The 22,734-nt window shown below is 45.1% G+C and overlaps 1 protein-coding gene across 6 annotated transcripts in view; it reads right to left on the bottom strand.

Moving 5' to 3' along the window:
* The window catches only part of PPP2R2A (protein phosphatase 2 regulatory subunit Balpha), a 63,094-nt gene that overhangs the window by 16,315 nt on the left and 24,045 nt on the right, over positions 1 to 22,734 (bottom strand). For 2 of the 6 annotated variants that reach the window (XM_083713642.1, XM_083713639.1), the window contains exon 3: positions 3,906 to 4,003. In XM_083713642.1, the coding sequence (XP_083569768.1) occupies positions 3,906 to 4,003 (98 nt within the window). Of the gene's footprint in view, positions 1 to 3,905; positions 4,004 to 10,710; positions 10,878 to 22,734 lie in introns of those variants that run through there. The other 4 variants (XM_083713643.1, XM_083713640.1, XM_083713641.1 and 1 more) reach the window with 3 other exon arrangements.

The following is a 22,734-nucleotide window of genomic DNA, read 5'->3' as shown; positions in this document are numbered from 1 at the left end:
ACCATTTATCCAATATATGCAGTTTTGATTATATTTTGTGGCGGCCAAGCCAAGAATTGGCTGCCATCTGTTTTATAGAGTTCTTGCTAACCTTTCTGCAATTTATGTTATTTTAAGCATTAGCCTCCTGAGTTCCTTAAGGAGGTTATAATCTTAGTTGATTTTAAAACACCATACCACGAAACTGATGTTTCCTATTTCCATAAACTCCTTTCCCAAATTTGGAACCTAGTACGTGAAACCCGTTTTAATGTTTTAATTTTAATGTACTAAAAAATCAGCTTAAAAAAACCTGTTAGCCACCTTTTGTTCGCTGTCTCGGTTGTCCAGTTGAACCAGAAGGGCAGGATATAAATGTAATAAATAAATAGATACCACTGTCCCCACTAGATGGCACTAAGAGATCAAAGTAACTTGGTAAGGAAAAATCCTTACCACAAAGAAAGAGTACAGAAAGAGAAAGTGATTGTGTAAGAAGAGAAAGGTACAAAGGCTAGAGGAGTTGCAAAGATGACTTATAAACCGTAAGAACCTCCAAGAGCTTTTTATGTAAAAACCGCCCAGTATACGTACCGATATACGATACAGTATATGTGGCGCTGTGGGTTAAACCACAAAGCCTAGGACTTGCCGATCAGAAGGTCGGCGGTTCAAATCCCCGCTACGGGGTGAGCTCCCGTTGCTCAGTCCCTGCTCCTGTCAACCTAGCAGTTCAAAAGCATGTCAAAGTACCTTCTCTGGCGGGAAGGTAAACGACGTTTCCGTGCGCTGCTCTGGTTCGCCAGAAGCGGCTTAGTCCTGCTGGCCACATGACCTGGAAGCTGTACGCCGGCTCCCTCGGCCAATAAAACTAGATGAGCGCCGCAATCCCAGAGTCGGTCACAACTGGACCTAACGGTCAGGGGTCCCTTTACCTTTATACGTACCGAGGCAAGACATCCTAGGCAATCAGAGGAATGTAAGACTCTCTGGCTGGACCAGCCCAGTGGCCCATCTAGTCGAGTGCCCTGTGCTCACAGTGGCCAACCAGATGCCTGTGGGAAGCACACAAGCAGGACATGTGGGAAGCACACAAGCAGCACCCTGCCCACCTGCAACTCCCGGCACCTGGTACTCAGAGCCACATTGCCTCTGACAGTGGAGGTAAGAGCACAGCCGTCATGGTTGATAGCCACTGATATAGCCTTTGCCTCCATGAATCTGTCTCATCTCCTTTTAAAGCCATCTAAGTGGGTGGCGCTCACTGCCTTTTGTGGAAGCCAATTCCATACTTTAACAATGTGCTGAGTGAAGAAGTACTTTCTTTTGTGTGCTCTGAATCCTCCAGCATGAGTTCTAGTTACAAGAAAGGGAGAAAAACCTTTCTCTATCTACTTGGTTGCACCATGTATAATTTTATGCATTTCTATCGTGTCAACTCTTATGTGTCTTTTTTTCTTAACTAAAAAAGGCCCAAAGTGATGGCTCTCCTGTCTTTTTAGGCCACAAAAGAGAGACTCTTAATTTCAGGGTTGTGGGTTCAAGTCCCACATTAGGCATAAAATTTCCTGCAGATGTCCCTCGCAGTCCCTTCCAACTCTGTATTTGTATGATTCTATGAAATGAAAGGACATGGGTGGCGCTGTGGGTTAAACCACAGAGCCTAGGACTTGCCGATCTGAAGGTTGGCGGTTCGAATCCCCGCGACGGGGTGAGCTCCCGTTGCTCGGTCCCTGCTCCTGCCAACCTAGCAGTTCGAAAGCACGTCAAAGTGCAAGTAGATAAATAGGTACTGCTCCGGCGGGAAGGTAAACGTCATTTCCAAGCGCTTCTCTGGTTCACCAGAAGCGGCTTAATCATGCTGGCCACATGACCTGGAAGCTGTACGCCGGCCAATAAAGCGAGATGAGCACCACAACCCCAAAGTCAGCCACGACTTGACCTAATGGTCAGGGGTCCCTGTACCTTTACCTATGAAATGCATAAAACAGATGTGCAGTACTTTCTAAGTACTATGGTTGTCTGATGGACACCTTATGAGCACAAACTGGTTGAGTGGTTTCAAAGCCATTTTAATGAAAACAGACAAAACACTTGCTATTCATATGACATGGTATTTCCAGTGCTCAAAAATGTTCAGTGCCTGTTCAAAGGCACAATATCAATTATATTTACTGCAAGAGAACATCTATGTAGGGCAATCTGTTACAGGCACAAATGTAGGCTACTTGAGAAGGATTTTAATAGGACAAAAGAAGAATGCTATTTGAAACTCAATTACTGTAGGAAAAGCATTGCTTCAGTAAGTTACACACAATGGATTGGATAAAAAAAAAACACAAGAAGGAAAAGATGCATTAGTGCTACTCCCTGGACTCCTGAGCAAGAACAATCAGAAGAATTCTTGCAGAACTATGAAGCACCTATGAAGATGCTTAAACCCAGCTAGATCTCTGGCTCATGTAGGCTGTATAGGTGCCAGCCGAAGAAAACATTTACAACCCCTCACCTACACTGGCTGGCAGCAACTCTCCATGTATCAGGCAGAAATATATATTTCCTAATCCTGCTAATAGATAGATAGGGGGCAAGGGCTTTCTAGAATCTCCTGCATGAAAAGCTTGTGTTCCACCAAAAAGCATTGACTCCTTGCTGATTTTAAATTGTTTTTCAAAATATGTTCAACATCTATGGAGAAATCCTATACCAACAGATTTACTTTTCCAATAATTAATAAATGGCCATCTGTTTTCAATAAATTGGTTACATCATCAATCTTCTGTAGGTTTTATACAACAGTGATTTGGAATACACAAGCACTGGAATACATCATTCTAGATAATGGTCGGCATTATCTGTTCTGTAATACTCAGCATATAAGATAGTAAAGGAACCACTTCTTAGTATTATTATTTTTACAACATTTTGGTGGGAAAGAAACAACAGCCCAAAGAAACTGAACATGTAGTTTTGTTAATTAAGCTTGTTGCTCTTACAACCCTATAGATACGCAATGGGAATAAGTTCCAGTGAATGAAATAGTACTTACTTCTGCAGAAAGTCACACAGGTTTGCACATTTTTTGACTGCATTCCTAATCTTTAACCAGTATTTCTTTACAATCAGTCATGGCCACCACAAATTATAAATTTCCTATGTAACATGTCCACACTGGGTTACAACAGTAGAATATCATGCTGGGACTTTTTGGCACAGTTCTTGTTTTCAATGTATTCTCAGAGCACCATAAACTGGCCATAATTTTCAGGGAAAAGATGCAATTCCCTCTTGAAGAGCAGGGTTTACATGTAGCCCTGGAGGCCTTTTGTGGTGGCCCTCAAGTAACCTTTTACCCCACAGTCCTCACCCCACAGCATAAGCCAGTGGTGTCCAAACTTTTTTCAAAGAGGGCCAGATTTGATGAAGTGAAGGGCTGTGAGGGCCGACCAAAGTTGTTGACCTTTTTTTTAGGATTGAAATTGTTGAGCTGCCACAGGGGCCAGATTAAACCGACCGGGAGGCCAGATTAGGCCCCCGAAACGGACTTTGGACATGCCTGGCATAAGCGAAGCACTGGGATTTAGGAAGGAGGCATAAGGGCTCTGACAGGGTCCTAGAGTCCTCCTGCCTCCTTCCCAAAGCCTAGTTAGCACTTGCTCAGCTTTGGGAAGGAGGTGGGCGGGCTCTAGAACCTTGCCAGAGCCTGATGCCTCCCTCCCAAAGCCCAGTGCCTCATTTAGCTGGGTCATGAGGTCTTGGAGCGTCAAATTTTGGCCTCATTCCCCAGCCCATGTGAGAAGGCACTGTGTGGCCCATGGGTTCCGTAGTGAAGTACTCTTGTAACCCACTTATGAAAAGTTGGACTGCCTTGATCTAGAGGAAATTGGGTTGTGGGTATGAACAGACCACACTGACACAGAACTCACCTCCTGCTCTTGTTGAAAGATAACAACTCTACCGCCTTTGTCCCCTGTTGCTAGCAATTCTCCAGAATGATTAAACTCTACTGTAGAAATTATATCTGCTGTATAATAAAGAGAGAAAAATGTATGTTAATATATTTTCTGCGTACATTTTCATGAAATACATTTACACAGCAATCAGAAAAACTTGCACTATGGTGAGGCAAACTTCCTCCTGCGATTTGGATTCAAGTTCCTTCTTATCCACAAAGCTCACCTTGGGCAGTCACAATTTCTTAGCACAACCTATTTCACAGGTTTGTTGTGAGAATATAAGGCAAGAAGAATCAGCATGTATGTTGCCCTGATCTCTTTGAAAGAATAAACAAGCAGTTCTAAATTGTCAGCTGCATCAACCTTGCAAGGTTGACACGAGAATAAAATTGGGAAGGCAGGGAGAAAAGATGGGATGCACATTAATTTGAAATAAAAAAGGACACTTGACAACTGGTACACCATGTCCCCAAAAAAGGGGGGCTCAAGGAACTTGCCTAAAGGCACCATTATTTAGCAAGCTCACATTTCATTCACTTTTGTGTCAAAGGCAAAACACATAAATAGCCACCACATAGGCCTTTCCATGGAGGTGCAGGTTGCAGCCACAGCAAAGGGGGCATTTTTCCATCTCTGCCATATTAAGAAGTTGGTCCCTTGCCTTTCTCGCCCTGATCTGGCCACAGTGATCCATGCGACGGTCACCTCCAGGCTTGATTATGTAACTCGCTCTACGCAGGGCTGCCCTTAAAGCTGATCCAGAAACTCCAGTGGGTGCAGAATGCTGCAACAAGGCTCCTTACAGGGTCCTTGCCACAGGATCACATTCATCCAGTGCTTTACCAACTGCACTAGCTCCCGGTGGAGTACAGGGTCAGGTTTAAGGAGCTGGTTTTGACGTACCTACGGGACTGCCTCTCCTAGTATGCCCTGCGGAGGACCTTAAGGTCCACAAATGATAACATTTTGGAGGTCCCAGGTTGCAAGGTGGTTAGAGTGGTCTCAACTAGGGCCAGGGCCTTTTCAGTACTGGTCCCGACTTGGTGGAAAACTCTGTCACAAGAGACTAAGGCCCTGCGGGACTTGACATGTTTCCGCAGGGCCTGCAAGACAGAGCTGTTCCGCCTGGCCTTTGGTTTGGACTCAGTCTGACCCTTATGTTTCCCTCCCCTTATGGTCTTGATCTATCGGCTACTTTTAAAATGAGGCTGCATTTTAAATTGCATTTTAACCTGTATTTTAAATTGGGTCCCCCCCCCCCGCATGTTTTTACTGTGATTTTATTGGTGTTAGCCACCCTGAGCCCAGCTCTGGCTGGGAAGGGCGGGGTACAAATATTTTTTAAAAAATAAAATAAAAATATCATCATCATCATCATCATCTGACTTCAGGCATTTCTCCTCATGTGACAAAACTACTGTCTGAGGGTGAAACTGGGCCCACCAGTGAATGTCCTGCAGTCCGTGGGCTGGAGAAATGTCTGCAATAGGGAAACTTTTTTAATGCAACACAAGAATGTTATTTTTTTTGGGGGGGGGGGTGCTCAGGATAGGGGACACAATGGCAGAGTCCAGCCCTCCCACTCGCTCAGTTGTTGATTGGGCAAAGGGGACATGGCAGCTGCTTCCCAGCAGCAAGCCACCCATTTGGAAGGAGCAGCCCACTGAGAAACCTTTGCACCGGCATGAAGAGCCACTCCACAGGGTGTTGAGAGGATAAAATGGGGAGAGGGAGAGCAGTGCATGGCATGGCACCTTGAGGTCTCTGGAAGAAAGGCAGGATATAACAGTAAAGGCTGCAAAGGCAAATGCATGCTCAAAGGAGCTTTGCTTGTTTCAGGATTTTTCTGCACCAATGCAGATTCATCAGTGGAGAAAGGGGCCTTTGCTCATTTCAAGCTCTCACCACATTCAGTAGTCTAGCAATGGCAGGGCTGAGGAGGCGGCAGTCTGTCACTCACCTTAACCTCCCCCTCCTGCAGCCTTAACTTCCAATGATGACCACAGCCAACTGCAGTGGCGTGATGTTCACAAGGCAGCCACCACCACAGTGTAGGAAGTGGTCCACTGGTTCAGCCAGTTCAATACTAACTGCACTGACTGGCAGCAGCACTCCAGGGTTTCAAACTAGGGCCTCTCCCAGCCCTACCTGGAGATGGGGCGAGGGAAAAGATGAACCAGGGACCTTCCATGTGCAAAGGCAGATGTTCCAAAAGTGAACTCCAGCTTTCCCTCCAAGTACCGCTATTCCACCTGTAAACCCCAGATTGGGGAGTGAAGCAGACGCGCGCCCCTCACTCGCTCCCTCACATGCACACAGACATACACTTTTGTCTGGGAGCATCCAAGAGGTCTGGCTACTGGCATACTGTGGATGCATGAGGTTTAGTCACCCACTTCCAAGGGAGAAGGAAATGAAGGACGGAGATGGGCAGAGACAAAGGAAGAAGCTGAGCAGCCCCTGGCAACCGCTCAAGCACCCCTGAAGGGTACCCACCTCACACACGGGAACCATGGGAACCTTGTGGCACAAGGCAGGTTGCCAAAAACAAAACAAGACTGTTGTATTAGGTCTCCCCACCACCACACACTGCCTCAGCCTCAATGGTCCTGCAATATGAGGCCAGGGGAAGGAGGACCAGAGAGGAAGATAAGAATGCATTACGTTGCTTGTTGCTAAGAGCTGGCAGTTGGCCTTTGCTAGCATTACCAATCTGCCCTTTTCTTGCAAACAGCCAAACAAAACGATTTTGTGATCTTGTAGCAGTGCAATGATTTGAAAGCTCAAAGCCTAGAGAGTAAAGCTGAGCTGGAAAATATATATATACAGTACAATACATGGCATGTGTGTATATGCACCAGGGCTGGATTTAGGTTTGATGAGGCCCTAAGCTACTGAAGGTAATGGGGCCCTTTATATGTCCAGCTGTCCTTTGTCAACAACAAATTGTCGCTGTTTTTTGTGTTGAATATATGCTATACAGTGGAACCTCCGGTTACGAACTTAATTTGTTCTGGAGGTCCGTTCTTATCCTAAAACCGTTCCTAACATGAAGTGCACTTTTGTTAATGGGACTTTCCTGGGGCAAAGTTCGCTTCCAGGAGCACCTACTTCCGGGTAAGCGGAGTTCGTTACCCGAAGTGTTTGCAATGAGGACGGTATGTAACCAGAGGTATTACTGTGTGGTAATTTATGGACCTAATAGGTATCTAAAGCCATTTGCACATAACAAAATATGTATTTTATCAAAGTAGTTTTTGAACTGAAATACAATTAAGAATATGCATATTTATAGCAAAATACAATTAAGAAGAAGTATATTGGGGAGCTGGGACGCAAGTGGCGCTGTGGGTTAAAGCCTCAGCGCCTAGGACTTGCCGATCGAAAGGTCGGCGGTTCGAATCCCTGCGTCGGGGTACGCTCCCGCTGCTCGGTCCCAGCGCCTGCCAACCTAGCAGTTCGAAAGCACCTCCGGGTGCAAGTAGATAAATAGGGACCGCTTACCAGCGGGAAGGTAAACGGCGTTTCCGTGTGCGGCTCTGGCTCGCCAGATGCAGCTTTGTCACGCTGGCCACGTGACCCGGAAGTGTCTCCGGACAGCGCTGGCCCCTGGCCTCTTAAGTGAGATGGGCGCACAACCCCAGAGTCTGTCAAGACTGGCCCGTACGGGCAGGGGTACCTTTACCTTTACCTTTATATTGGGGAGGGGGCAAGAGAGTGAGGTCCGTTCTTAACCTGAGGTACCACTTTAGCTAAGGGGGCCTCCCGCTGCTGCCGCCGCCACCATGCGATTTCTGTTCTCTTCCCGAAGCAAAGTTCTTAACCCGAGGTACTATTTCTGAGTTAGCTGAGTCTGTAACCTGAAGCATCTGTAACCTGAGGTACCACTGGTACTAGTCTTGGTATCCCCAAAGAGTGCAGAGTCAGGCTCAAAGAGGCAGACTGTTTTCCACTTGGCTTGAAATTCTCTTCCATTCCTTCTGCACCCCCAGCCACACACTGTCTAGTAAACTCACGTGTTGCCTTCTGTTCCCACCAAAGCCCACATCCTACGCCCACCAGGGCCCTTCTCCATTACACAAAGTTTCCTGATCTGCCAGGCAAAAGCCCCTCCGTTCCGGGCTCCATCCACTGGATCACAGAAGCCCTGGAGACACAGGCTTATTTTCAAAGAACTCCAAACATTCCTCAGGGACTGGAAATAATTCCTTATTGGCCCCCTTGGCAGAGCCCATGTAGAAAACCACTTTTACACTCCAAAATCCTCAACCTCTGATATATAAAGTCAAAAGCTAAGTTTTAACCTGAAAATACACTCTTCTGTGTCCTGTGAACTGCTGAGCATGTAATAATGAAACTGTTGACTATCCCTTTAATATCATCTCAGCTTACCATTTAAACTATTTTATATTTTCCAATTTATTTGCAGAAGGATCTCTCTGAACTCTTAATTATCTCTGACTGTTACTTGGCTCCAGTTCATGTTTCTGTATTTGTTTTCTAGGGTCCTTTGCAAACAGTGACCTGGTTCAGAAATCATGCCAGCATATAAATAAGGAATCTTAACTGTGCCTTTGGTATGAAATTGTATATCTGTGATCCAACAGCAACCCACAAGCAGAAATTGTGTCTGGAAGCAGGTTGCCAAATATGGTGTGCGCTAACTATGGTTTGGAAGGATGTCTGAATGCACAACCCATGAACACAGAGTCTGGAGTGCTCAGCAGACAGAAAATGAGACCAGACGTGCAAGCACCTTTGAACCATGGCATGCCTGTATGCTTAGAGACTAAAATCATGGTTAAATTCTAAACTCAAATTAGAACAATTCATGGTCTAAGGCTCTAAGCTGAGGCAACATACTTAAATCCAAAACATTTACACCAGACAGTTCCTTGATTTGAGGATATTCTTCATTTGAAGCATCAAGCATATAGCTTGGTTTGAAGTAGTAAAAAGGTAAAGGTAAAGTACCGCTGGACAGTAAAGTCCAGTCAAACTTGACTATGGGGTGTGGCGCTCATCTTGCTTTCAGGCTGAGGGAGCTGGCGTTTGTCCACAGACACCTTTCCAGGTCATGCGGCCAGCATGACTAAACTGCTTCTGGTGCAATGGAACACTGTGACGGAAGCCAGATTGCACAGAAACACCATTCATCTTTCTGCCACAGCGGTACCTATTTATCTACTTGCACTGGTATGCTTTAGAACTGCTAGGTTGGCAGAAGCTGGGGCAGAGCAACGGGAGCTCACCCCATCATGCAGATTCGAACTGCTGACCCAACAGCAAGCCCAAGTGGCTAAGTGGTTAAGACCACAGTGCCACCTGAGTGCCTGGTTTGAAGTACAGCCTGCCTCATTAGTGTGGATCATTGGCTTTAAAAGGGGATTGGGCAAATTCAATGGAGGGTAGGACTATCAATGGCTACTAATCATGATGGCTGTCCAAGGTCAAAGGCAGTATGGCTCTGAATAACAGCTGCTGGGGAATAACAGCAGGAGAGGCTATTGCCCTGATGTCCTGCTTGTGGACTTTCCATAGGCATCTACCGCAGTTTGTCACTTTGGGAAACAAGATGCTGGATGGGTCTTTGGTCTTGTTCGGTACGGCACTACTTAACTGCTAAGACAGTGATGCAACTGAACATGCTTTTACAATCCTGCCTGGAAATGCTGCTGTACTACTACTGGCAGGGCCACCAAGAACAGTAAAATTGTCTGCATTGGAAGAACTGAGCCAACCTTGCAAGGGGGAGGGGAGGGGGAAAGAGAGAAAGGAGGGCTGCCAATGTGCCCCCAACAGTACACAGCTCAAAATTGGCTTTGGAAACTAATGCAGGATGGCACCATGCTATAAAGCCAATGTATTGACAGAAAGAAAATGCTCTGAAAAGAGCTAAATCACCTAATTAATCAAAATGTGTACTTTGTGCAGGCAGTTAAGATGAGTCAGTAAAACCACTGAGTGCCTATTTTATACAGCATCTTGAAGGGAAAGTTGGGGGGACGGGGACGACCACCAACAGAATATCAAAACATTATTATGATCTCACCAAGAAATAAGACCCAGGAACCTCTCAAGTGAACCTGGAGGACAACGCCCCAAGGCTTGTTGGCTTAAAACTTTTCTGGTATTGAAACTGGTCATTAACATCTTGCAGGAGCTTCTCATGGTTTTCTCCAGCTGCCTATTGTTCAGTACAGATTTTGTAATTCATGGGGCGTGGAACCTTCTCTTAAAAGCTTCACTTTAAGCAACAAATCTATCAATGGTCCCTTTGGGCATCACCTTGCAGCACTGGGATTTGTGCTGGCTTACAAGCAGGCGCAATTCCCAAATCCATCTATAAAAATCAGCATTCCCTCACATTCCCGTCCCCACGTTCTCCAGTTAAACCCAACATTAATATCTCTGATTGGTCCACAACACGATTTCCCTTCCCGGTGTAGGTGAAACTGACAGGGCTCCCCCCCCTAAAATGAATTGGACCAATTTAAAAAAAAGAAAATTTACTGCAGTGCTACAACTGAAAGTTAAGATATCAGCAGATCTTAGCTTTTCAATTAAAATTAATCCAAAAGGCAACTTGCTTTTCCTTTGTGGACAAGCCTTCAACCTATTTTATTATCTCAAAGAGGTGGGGGAACATGAAGCTGCAAGGCTAAACAGAAGGATGCTCTGTTAATAACTACAACTCACAGTACCAAACTACTATGGACATAAATAAGCCACTAGAGCAGTAACTAGGCAAGCATTTGGAAGCAAAGAAACTCACCGTTAAAAATAGTGCATTCCCATACCTTGGTCAAAGAAACAAGCGGACATCAAGGCACTGGTGTTGAACTGGATGGATTTAATTGTGTTTGAGAACTGACAAGGGAAGCATTTCATCTTCCGCAGCACACCGATTTGCTTGTGTATTTTCATCTGTGTTAACACCCTTGCTGCCAAACAAAATGAATGCGACTCTTTTCTTTGAAATGGTAACTGGTATCTCAGTGATAATTACGGGGGAGGTTATTTTCGTCCTTCAGTGCTGCAACGGGCAACAGAGAATCCGGAGAACGTGCCACTTCCTGGAGTCTCCTCCCCTCTGTGCATGCTATTTTTTGCTACAGTCTCTAGGTGGGGGCCTTGCAAGCGCACAGGGCTGCTCACACCACTGCCCAGGAACCTGCAAAGCGATCCCTGCCACAAGGAGGACGTAAAGGCAAAGGACGAACAGCAGAGAAGCCAATGTCCCTGAAGTGTGTCACAGCACTCAAATATGCACAGCATCCGATATTCTGTGGAGCATGCTCTTCCCTGTGCTCAAAATCCAACACAAACAAAATAAATCACTGAGAGAGAAGCAACAGCCATCTAGCACTGCACACCAGCTGATATACCTTGAAAGCGAAGGTCAAATCAATGAAGACAACCTGCTGACAGATCCACCAGAACTCACACCAGTAAAGCACATGATCCATCTTCCCTTTAAATAAGCCGACGTTGGACATTTTTTTCTTAACAGCAGGTGCCTCAGGAGTCCAAGACAGCCTTGAATAGAACCAGCAATTTGGGGGGGGGGGTGCTCCTAAGCCCTGAACCATTATCTGTCCTTCATGACCCCATGGGCTCCCACCCCACTCCACCCATCAATTGTGCCTCGTTATCTTTCCTCTCGCCTTTTATCACTCCTTGCCGAAGTGCAGTGTAATCAGAAGCATGTGGATGAAGCCATTCTATGGAAGTCTGCATAATCAGAGTCAGGCCTTCTTGTGTAAAACTCTACCCCTGAGGAGCCATATGCCATAAATCTCACCCACCCTAATAAGACCTTTCTTATGGAAGTCACAGAAAAATATAACACACATGTTTTAAGGCAGGAATGGGGAGACCTTTTTCAGTCCAAAGGCCACATTTCACTGTACTCCAGGCTATTTCTGAGCAGTGCTAGAAACCAGCCAGGTGCCAGATTTCCGAGATTCTTGCATTGCAGGGGGTTGGACTAGATGATCCTTGGGGTCCCTTCCAAATCTGCAATTCTATGAAAAAGACCGTGTGTGTGTATGTGCGGAAGCAGGGTGTGGTTTAAGGAGACAGTCCCAAGGGCCAGATAGAGAACCAGAGCACTGTGTTTGGCCCCTAGAGCCTGAGGTGCCCTCCTCCCCATTTCAAGGAATGAAGACCCAGCTTTAACAAATGTTTCAAGGCCCATGATATCTAAAGCAGTTCTAGGCAACATGGTGCTTGCCAGATATTGTGGACTACAGCTTCCATCATCCTCAAACAGAGGCTGATGGGACTCATAGTTTGTAACAAACAGAAAAAGGGTTCCCGATATGTGGTTTCTGAAGGGCTGTCACATGGAGCAGGGAGCATGCTTGTTTTCTCCTGCTCTGGAGGGTGGGACTTCAATGGCTTCAAGTCACAAGAAACAAGATTCCAACTAAACATTTGGAAAAACTTTCTGCCAGTAGGAGCTGTTTGGCAGTGGAACAGACTCCCACAAGAGGTGGTGGACTCTCCTTCCTTGGATGCTCTCAAGCAGAGGCTGGATGGCCACCTGTGATGGATGCTTTAGCTGAGATTCCTGCATTGCAGGGGGTTGGACTAGATGACCCCTGGGTCCCTTCCAACTCTAAGATTCTGTGATTCTATGATCCCCCCCCCCCGAGTAAGTTTTGTATGTGGAAATGGATCAAATATGTTTTTGATTAGCTAATATATTGCACATCTTTCTAACTGTTTCAAGAGTCATTTGAACTTTCAAATATTTTTATCTTAATACTGTCCGACCAATTTAAGGTGAAATACACGTGTACTCTAAAGATTGACCAAGTTGGGAAATTACGATCATCAGCAGGTCTCCAATGTTTAAGACGTCAATAGATAATCCCACTATCCCTGTGCTTGCTGGGGCTGATGGGAGTTGTAGTTTCACAGCATCTGAAGGGCCAAAGGTTCAGCACACCAGATGTACAGGAACACTGTGGTATAATACTGGGGGGGGGGGGGGTGGAGAGGTAGAGAGAGGTGGAAAATGTTTCCAAAATTGGCTCAAATCAGACAAGTCTCATGACTCGCTATATCTTACAGCAGTCTTCCTCAACCTCGGCCCTCCAGATGTTTTTGGCCTACAACTCCCATGATCCCTAGCTAGCAGGCCCAGTGGTCAGGGATGCTGAGAACTGTAGTCTCAAAACATCTGGAGGGCTGAGTTTGAGGAAGCCTGCCTTACAGAATAAAACTAGGTATCAGATGATCAAACATTTTGCATGTTTAGGAGTGCAGTAGTTCTGCATTTCAGTGAGGTTTGCATACAAGCAGCAGTTTGATGGACTTTGTTTTGGAACACCCACGTCTGCCTCAGTTTGATATGTTTGAATGCAGACACTGATGTATTTAGAACTATCTGCCTGACAGTTAAATCCTTTAAATAGAAACTCTTCTGCACTGACAATTATTTCAAAATCCAGTCCAGTTCCCACACCTGTCCAAACTTCATAACTGCCAAATCATAAGCTGGTAAGTGGGACTCGCCTAGAAAGGGCAACTTGTAACACCTGACTTTCCATACACAGCATGTGAGAAAGTGCCACTGATGCCTTTGTAGATATAGTTATTCTTGATACTGTACTGTAGTATATTTGGGAGGAACTGACATCTTCATCTAAATGTCACTCTTTTGAACAACGATCTTACTAACAATATGAAGACTACTTCATTACATTTTTAAGGTGGACCCATGAAATATTAGTGTAAACAAAAGATGTGCATAAATGCTCAGTGTATTTGCAAGAGCATGTGCCACATGCATATGTGCCAAGAAGGTGGAACTTCTTCCCCACCCCCTGGTTCCTATGACTGGCTCCTCTGGGTGGTACATATTAATGCAATATCACCAAACCTTGGTGGTTTAATAAATATCATGGGTACTAAGTGTGGCAAACATGCCATGATTATCTCAACATATAACCCAAAAAATGTTCAGAGAACAAGATTTGAAATGAATACATGTTAACATCCAAGTATGTATGTATTCCTTACACAGAGACTCTGACCTTTGTTAACTTTGAATATTTTCAGTCCCGTGTGTCAAACTTTTGCTGGGTCAGCATCATTGCTCGAAGGCATCTGATAACGGGCATGTCCGGCAATACATTCTTTTTGGTCTGAATTTGATGCCCCTATAAATTTTGTATTGTGAAAATCCTCAATATTTGCTAAGTGCCCATGGACTTTTAAATTATATTTCTGTAGTGAAGATGTCAAGAGCCATGGCTGCAATGAGCTCCTAGGGATTCATCAACTGTGCAGTCTGACTGGTTCCCCATGCCACCACCACCTCCACCGCTGCCACAAACAAGGGGGAGCCAGGGGTGCCCAATGCAAAAACCGAGGAGGCCATGTGGAGGGTGTCGTCCCTTCCGATGATCTCGGCCCACCAGGACTGAGATCGTCCCATCAACAACCCAACAAAGCTCAGAGGCCTCCGGAGCTGAACAAAAAACCCACAGCAGAGCCCCAATCACTCACCAACCGCTGCCACCACAACCACAGCCACTACCACTGCAGCCACCAAGGAAAAAGGAAAGAGGAGACCAGGAGAACCAGGGAGGCTGTGAGGAAGAGCACAACTAAATCTAAAAAACATTAAAAAAAATTAAAATGGCGCCCATTAAGGAGGCGTGAACGAGCAGAGGCCACTTCCTCAGACTGCCGCCTCAGTCCAGGCCTCATGCGCCCTGCAGTGGAGCCAAAACTGCCTGTGAGCCAAACTATTGTTGTTAATTTTTTTGTTCTTTTAAAAATCATTTATTCTTATTTTTTCATTTCCCCCCTTGCTTTCTATTATTATCATCACTTTTTATTCTTTTATGGGGTTTTTTATTTCAACACCTCGTTTTAACTTTTAAAGTCTCTACTCTTTCCATGCCCCTCCCCCCGAATAAATAAAATATTATATACCTATATAATATATTATATATTATACCTATATAATATTTTTCCCCATCCATTTTCAACAGTACTTTTTTGTTTTTTGTTTATTTTTATCTCTTTGCTCTCATACTATAACTTGAATCACCACCACAATTTTTGGTTTTTAATACAATCCTGCTAGCATTTAATTTTAAATTCTTAGCTGTGAACTCCTAACCCCACACCCCAATCTTGACTCCAGTATCTCATTTGTGTGCATGTGTGTGAGTGTGTATTCACATACAACCCCATCCCCAGATTTAAGGGGTGCAAGGGGGGCAGAGAGGGTGGAATGCTCTGTTGCAGAAGCAAAAATCCTTGCACTTGAGGGAGCGTTTGCATACTGCTACTCTGGATATGACCCTTGCTATTAGAAATAGAAAGGGACGCAGGTGGCGCTGTGGGTAAAAGCCTCAGCGCCTAGGGCTTGCCGATCGAAAGGTCGGCGGTTCGAATCCCTGTGGCGGGGTGCGCTCCCGTCGTTCGGTCCCAGCGCCTGCCAACCTAGCAGTTTGAAAGCACCCCTGGGTGCAAGTAGATAAATAGGGACCGCTTACTAGCGGGAAGGTAAACGGCGTTTCCGTGTGCGGCTCTGGCTCTGGCCAGAGCAGCGATGTCACGCTGGCCACGTGACCCGGAAGTGTCTGCGGACAGCGCTGGCCCCTGGCCTCTTGAGTGAGATGGGCGCACCAACCCCAGAGTCTGGCAAGACTGGCCCGTACGGGCAGGGGTACCTTTACCTTTACCTATTAGAAATAGAAGAACATTTGGAAAACATAGAGCAGAATCTGGCAACCTTTCTGCCATGGGCGTAGCCAAGGGGCGCTGGGAGAGGCAGCTGACCCACCCCCAAATCAATAAAAATACATAGCAAACTGAGTTTATGTCCCCCCTAACAAAAGGCCTGGCTACGCCCAGACTCTGCTCCACAGAGCTTTGTGTAAAAGGACAATCTGCCTTAACTGGAGGAGGGAAGCGATAAGAAGCGGGTGGACAAAAAACATGAATGCCATAAATGGCAATCTTTAAAGGGATGCAGGAGGCTTGTGGAGAATGAGGCCCACAGAGAAGCCAGGGCAATAGTGAGCCATTGTCCGGCAGGCTTCAGCACAAAGCTTTTAATGCAGTCATTTTTAAGGGGAAGGAGGAACATAAGAGAGAGGGGGAGGGAGCCTTGATCAAAGACTAGCATAATGAAAAGTGTGTGCCCTGTTAGATTGAATTACAGATAAACTTGTGACCTGTTCTTGGACAGCACACAGATGGGTGTGTCTGAGTACAGCAAGGCTAAGGAACCTCAAGTGAATAGCTCTCCATTTCAAGTCTTAAAGGCAGCAAAGGAATATCTTACGGCTGCCACCTGAAAAGCCAAACCATTAAAAACAGAGCAGACCGCGCTCTCTGAGCCACATATGCTTGATACACAGCAAGAATCAGGGCAGTATCCTTCACAAAAACTTCAGTACATAACGCTACAAGATGTGGTATTAGTGTGTGAAAGCAGTCAAGATCCAATGATTCCCAGGCATGTACCTAAGCAATTATGTGGGCTTCTACCATTTCCCCTTCCAACAGGAAGTTCTCAGGCTTCAACAAATTATGTTCTGGGGAACAGTTGGAGTGACATGGAGGAAGAAGCTTGGTCCTTTGTATCTGTCACCATGTTTTAAAAATAAAGAAGTTATCTAGTTAACTATTCATCATTATATTCACTCTCATCAGACTTATTCCACAAGAATAATAACTGATGACATCAGTCTGCACAGTCTGCATCAGATCTGAACAGGATGAGACAGTATGGCAGATGTAAGCTTGTCTGTGGGGAGAGGAGATGCTAAAGTATCTGCTCAGAAACCCAAACTGATCTTGGTTAGGCTTCTAATTGCCAAGAAATAGGAATACCTCCCTGTGAAGTCATCATACTCCCAATCAACCTAGGAATATCAGCTGAACAAAGCGCTATGGCCCTTTAGCACCCATGTCTAATTCTTTAGGACCCACACATGCCAGGTTGCCTCCCATACAGCAGCTGCCCTTCTCAAACATTCATTTTGAGAATGCCAAAGTACGGTGCACTAATGAAATAAATGTTATGCCCAGCTTCATCTGCCCAATTTACTCCAGCAGTAGAATGCGGGAGATGTGGCACTCGTCGGGTGCTCCAGACATTAATATTGTTCCTTGATTAACAGAAAGGCCACATTTGCATACTGAAAAGCAAATACACAAATACACAAATACTATTTGCAGAAGTTGCATCAGTTATTCTGCACACACATAAAAGTATACGCAATTCTGCTTTCTCATCCTAACCATGCCTACTCAGAAGCAGTGTTCAAAAATAGTCCGGTGCCAGTCGCATTTTGCAACAGGCAGATGGGCTTTTGCGAGAATGTGGCGATGTCCAGGCACCATATTTTGTGCCTTGGTGGCGGCAGTGGCAGGGGACGGCAAAGAAGGCCAAAGCGGGGTGCTGGCGGCTGCAGCAAGAGGTATCGCTGTCGCTGCTGCTGCAGAGCCATTTGTGGCTGCCACCGGGAGCCCCGCCAGCGCTGTGAATGCAGAGCTGCTCACTCTGCTTCTGCAACTTCAGGAAGACCAGTGACTGCAAGGTGTCTGCAGCCCAGTGTTTCATGACATGGCATCTTGGATGCTTGAGGGTGCTGGCACTTGTAAACATCCCTCCCCTAAACGTATTTCCCAAGGGCCTTCAATTTAAGGAGAGTTCATTTAACTGATTCATCTGTTTGTTTTAATTTCAAGGCAGCCAAGACTTCATTTTGTTGTAATTCTGAACTCAAATTAGGTATTTGTGGAAATCCTAAACAACTTTCCTGTAATAAGAGGCTACTCTATTATTTACTCAAAATATAGACTGGTTGGTCATCTAGCCAATAAATACCAAATAGCATTCCCCTCCACAGAAACAAGATGTGCCTGAGGCTTCTTGGAGTGACTCGTAACAAGTTATACCAAAGAAGCTGACTGATCTTGAAATTGTAATAGGTTTGAAACTGCAAAAAGAAATCATCTTAGTTATTCTGATCTTTACAGTCTGGCTGCATGACGTGGGTGTAACTTTGCAAGCAGAAAATGACTGTGGGTAATTCATAATTAAATAGTGCTTAGCAATCACTGAAGTGCTTTCAAGTGTTCAGAAAACTTCAAACACATCATTTCAGTAATTCTTACAACCACCCTGTAAGGTATGCCAATACCATCCCAATCTCCATATTATAGGCTTGAGGTTGAGAGTGATTTTCTTATGCTACCTTACTGAGCTCATGGCAAATCGCACGAGGGACTTCCAGATTCAAAGCTCCTTAGTCATTATGGTTTATGCCAAACCAAGGTTAAGGAAGTTTAACTAATGTGTGGTGATTTCTGAATTACAAAACCATGGTTTCTTAACATAGAATCATAGAGTTGGAAGAGACCACAAGGGCCATCGAGTCCAACCCCCTGCCAAGCAGGAAACACCATCAGAGCACTCCTGACATATAGTTGTCAAGCCTCTGCTTAAAGACCTCCAAAGAAGGAGACTCCACCACACTCCTTGGCATCAAATTCCACTGTCAAACAGCTCGAACAGGCAGCAAACAACGATCAGAAACCACAGACAGTATCCAATGAAGTCTTTCTGCTTCTGCAAGGATTTGCACTTACACAACAAAACCACCCCTCCCTCTGCTCTCCCTATATGCTCCAGCGCCCTCCTCAAATCTGCACAGGGGTGAGAAGCAGCACACAGAAAGAGGGGGCAGGTCCACTGGCATGATACCTAAATTAACAAACCATCACTATGGTCATCTACAGAGGCAGAAAGAAATAGAGAAACCTGGGGAGGAGCATTCGGCCCTCAGAGTTGGAGGTTCCCCACCCCCTGTACTGAACACCACAAGCTCTTCCAAATCCATCTTTGTTGTTACCAGCTTCCGAACACCTTTTACTGCTGAATGTAAAATGTGCAAAACCTGTTGAGTGTGGTTTTGCTGACATTCATATTGCTCTTGTTTGCAAAACTGAACTGAACTTGTTCAATAGTTTACTCAAAACTGCAGTTAATATCTGCTAGATTATTTTAAGCATATGAACACAGTTAAACAAAATGTTATAAACACAAATCTTGATAATTTTAGCCATGCTATTTGGTCACTTGAAAAAGGATCACCACTGGATATCTGATTTAATTCTGCTGATCAGCACGTAGTTAAAAAACCCCCACCATTGTACACTATTAGAAATATGTACCTTTTTTGAAAAGTCATCAACAGGATGGCTGGGATGCACCATCGATGTCATGGGCTGGAGGGAAGTGGTTGCCACACTCATATATGTACACAATCTGTTGCTCTGATCCTCTTCAAAAATCTGACATTGGGCCAGTTCAGATTTAGTGCTGAGCCACTGGTGGGCAGTGGCGGAGCGTGGGGGGTGCAGGGGGGGCCGGCTGCACCGGGCGCAACATCTGGGGGGTCGGGTTCGGGTGCGCAAATCCACAGGTTAGGGGGTGCAAATTACTTGCCTTGCCCCGGCTGCAGACAACCCACGCTACACCACTGGTGGTGGGGAACCTGTGCACCATGTCATAGTTTCGGATTATAAGTCTGGAAGAGCCCTGAGCTTCCATGCTTCATTTCCTCATTCATGACCATGAGAATGAAGAGACTGGAAACACCCACTTCCAGGTTTAACACAAGCTTCGTTGCCATGGTGCCATCACATCCAACAAGGACATTTTGCAGCTGATTTAAGCAGTGACTTAAGTCAAGATGCTGATGCTGATTCCTCACCTTGGGACATGATTGCTGGGCCTGAGGGCAGTTGGAGTCCAGCAAGATCAGGAGAGCCACAAGTTCCCCACCTCTGACAGATCTACATCATATATTCAATGCACACCCAATGCACAGGATTCCTCCCCCTTCACAAGGAATCCTGGGAACTGTAGCCTGTTAAGAATGCTGGTAATTGTCTCTCTGTGGAGTGGGAGAGAACTACATTTCCTAGGACTCTTTGGAGGAAGAAATGTTCTTTAAATATACATTGTATGTTTTTTAAATGTAGTGTGGATCTGCCCAAACTGTAGTTTGGAGTTGTCAAATTGTAGTTTAGGGTTGTCTCATCTGAACTGGGGTTAACTCAAGCAGGTGTTTCCAGTCACCTTCTGTGGCATGTGCCAGAAGGGGAATGCTTAACCTCAATGCCCAAACAGGTTCTTCCATGCACTGCTGAATTATGCTTCACTGTTTTGTCCAAACTGGGCCAAAATACCTGGGAAGCAAGAAGCAAGAAACTGAAACCTCACCAGCTACTAGAAACAAAGAAATGGATGGTAAGCTTGGCCAAACTGTGTAATTTTCTATGGAAGCCTTTAACTCAACTGGCTTCTGCCCAGCATGGCCTCCCAGGTGGTCTCTCTGCTAGCCAGAGATTAGAGACAAAGTGCACAACTTCAGCAAATGTCCTTGGGCAGAAATTGGATGGAGGCTCCATTCTCAAGGAGTTTACAACACAGTTCTACACAGTGTCACTCCACCTCCTGGCAGAGGAACTCTTAAGCATTCATTCTCCTCTTATGCTGGAGCCATGCTGCATGCATACAAATGCACAACCCTGCAGTGACTGATGTACAAGAGCTGTTGAACCACTCCAGTGAGGGTGGTGGAACAGACAAGATTCCTGCTTCCTTTTATGAGCAATTTTGGGTGACAGCAAGCACTAGGCTCTACTTCCGTTGGCAGCTCTAATCTCATCTCTGCTTTCACCCCAGAACTCTGGGTTTCATGTTGGATGCAGTCATGCAAGTTGCTACACGCTCCAACTGTTGCTTAAGTAGCTGACCCCAGATAAAGCTTTCCCTGGATGGGGATTTCAATTGTCAAAGCGGCCAGTGAATGGCCTGAAGGCAGCCAATATAATTTCATATCTGAAGCACAATCAGAGTGTGGATGGTATATTCCCCATGAAGTCCCATGTATGCTGTTGGAGCTTGGTGGAGGAAGAGCACAGCACCAAATGTAATAAACTGCTATAAAAGTGGAAATTGCACAAGTAAAGCCAGTCAGTCTGACATCCATCAATTTTGTATGTCATGACTATATTCCTCCAACCCAGAGGGAGAAATGTATATAAACACACAAAACTGAACAAGCATGCTATTACACATTTTTATAAAAACATTGGATATTTCTGACCTTTTTCAGTCAGAGAGTTTCATTCCCATGTGGGAAACCTGCTGAGGGTACCAGGCTAGTGGGAGATGGAGCCAGAGGTTCAAAGAGGAGTTGTGACCAGAGACAAGAAAAAGTCAGCATGAACAGAGGCAAATGTAGCAGAGAAACACTCGCGAGTCTTTGTTTTGTACAGGAGGCTGCATTCCTGTTACACAGAAGTCAGTAGATTCTACACACATATGCTCTAACCACTGCTCTCCATCCAGGCAAGCAACAGGCATTGTCTCCACTTTAACGGCACATTCCAGCATGGCAAAAACACTCCAGGAAGGTGTACAGCATGGCTGGTGAAAGGGAGAGTGGCCTGGGAAGTGGGCGCAGTCAGGGGAGAATCTCAAAAGGAGTCTGTTTTACCCCAAAGCCTGGGGTTCCCCAACCCAGTTTATACCAATATGCATTGGGGCCACTTTATTACAAATCATGAATATTTTAACTCTGAACATGAGCTCCCCTGCTTTTGTAGGTATTTTCTTTGCTATGTTCAGCTAAAAGAATAAAACAATTCACATTTTGCTACTAGGTTGCAAAAGTAGTTTGTGATTAGGGAAACTGCTATAACAATTTTACAAAGCAGCTTAGAAACAAATGCAAGGTGTTGCATTTCTGAACAAAAACAATTAACCCTTGTCACCTCAATTAATTGCTTTCTATATTTAAGGGTTGGGAAGGGAGGTGATGTTGTTCCTCCTCTTAAAATGCAGAGCAGGCACAGAGAACCAATAAGGGAGTGATCCTCTGAACCTCTTTACTACACAGGGCAACAGTGTGACCATGTGTATATTCCCCTGAAGACACAAAGCCATTTCCCAGCTCATTAACACAAAGTATGTTTTTCAAACTTGCCTTCAAAGCCACTTATGGTTTGCCCCCTTCTTTGCTTTTTATTCTGGTATCCTGATTCATCCCTAATCTTTGCTTCTCCAACTCTATGGCCCTAGGAGACCCACATGTCTCACCTGCACCTTTTCTCCTTTGCTACCGCCTAGTCTTGAAATTTCCTTCCAGAATCTGTGTTATGTTGCCACCACCACCTTTTCCTCAACCCCACCTCTTCCATGAAACTTTTGGCAAGTCCCAGCTGACCTGCAAAGTCTTAGCTTATTCTGCATAGTACAGGCAGCAACTGCTTTAGCTACATCTGATATGTGTCCAACCACGGAAGCTCCGCTCAAATAGGATCTTTGTCAGCCCTCCTTCCAACTTTCACTAGCATTGGCTGTACAGCTTCATAGTCTTAGGGAACACCAATTTTCCTCATGTTTAAAATTAATTAGTGGATGCTGAGATAATCAGGATCATGAATTCTACCCCCAAATTGCTTGCATGGTTCCAATGAATAATTGCAAAATAAGCAGCCCTGCTTAGATGGTGTATTATTAAAATGAACACATCAAAAATGGTGGAAATACAAAATTTAACTAGTCTATAGGATATTGCTTTTTTTTTTTTTTAATCTTTCCAATCAAGGTGCTTAACATTTCATGGTGGTACCTCAATCCAACAACTATAACCGAATCAACATACAAATTCTCCTGTTTCTAACCTCTTCTGTTAGCTGAAACAAACTAAACAACTCTGTATGTAGTTTACAAAAAATCATT

This window comes from Podarcis gaigeae, assembly GCF_964106915.1.
Source record: "Podarcis gaigeae genome assembly, chromosome: 15".
NCBI lineage: Eukaryota > Metazoa > Chordata > Lepidosauria > Squamata > Lacertidae > Podarcis > Podarcis gaigeae.
Note: the sequence above shows the minus strand (reverse complement) of the source record. Positions and strands in the feature narration are given on the sequence as shown.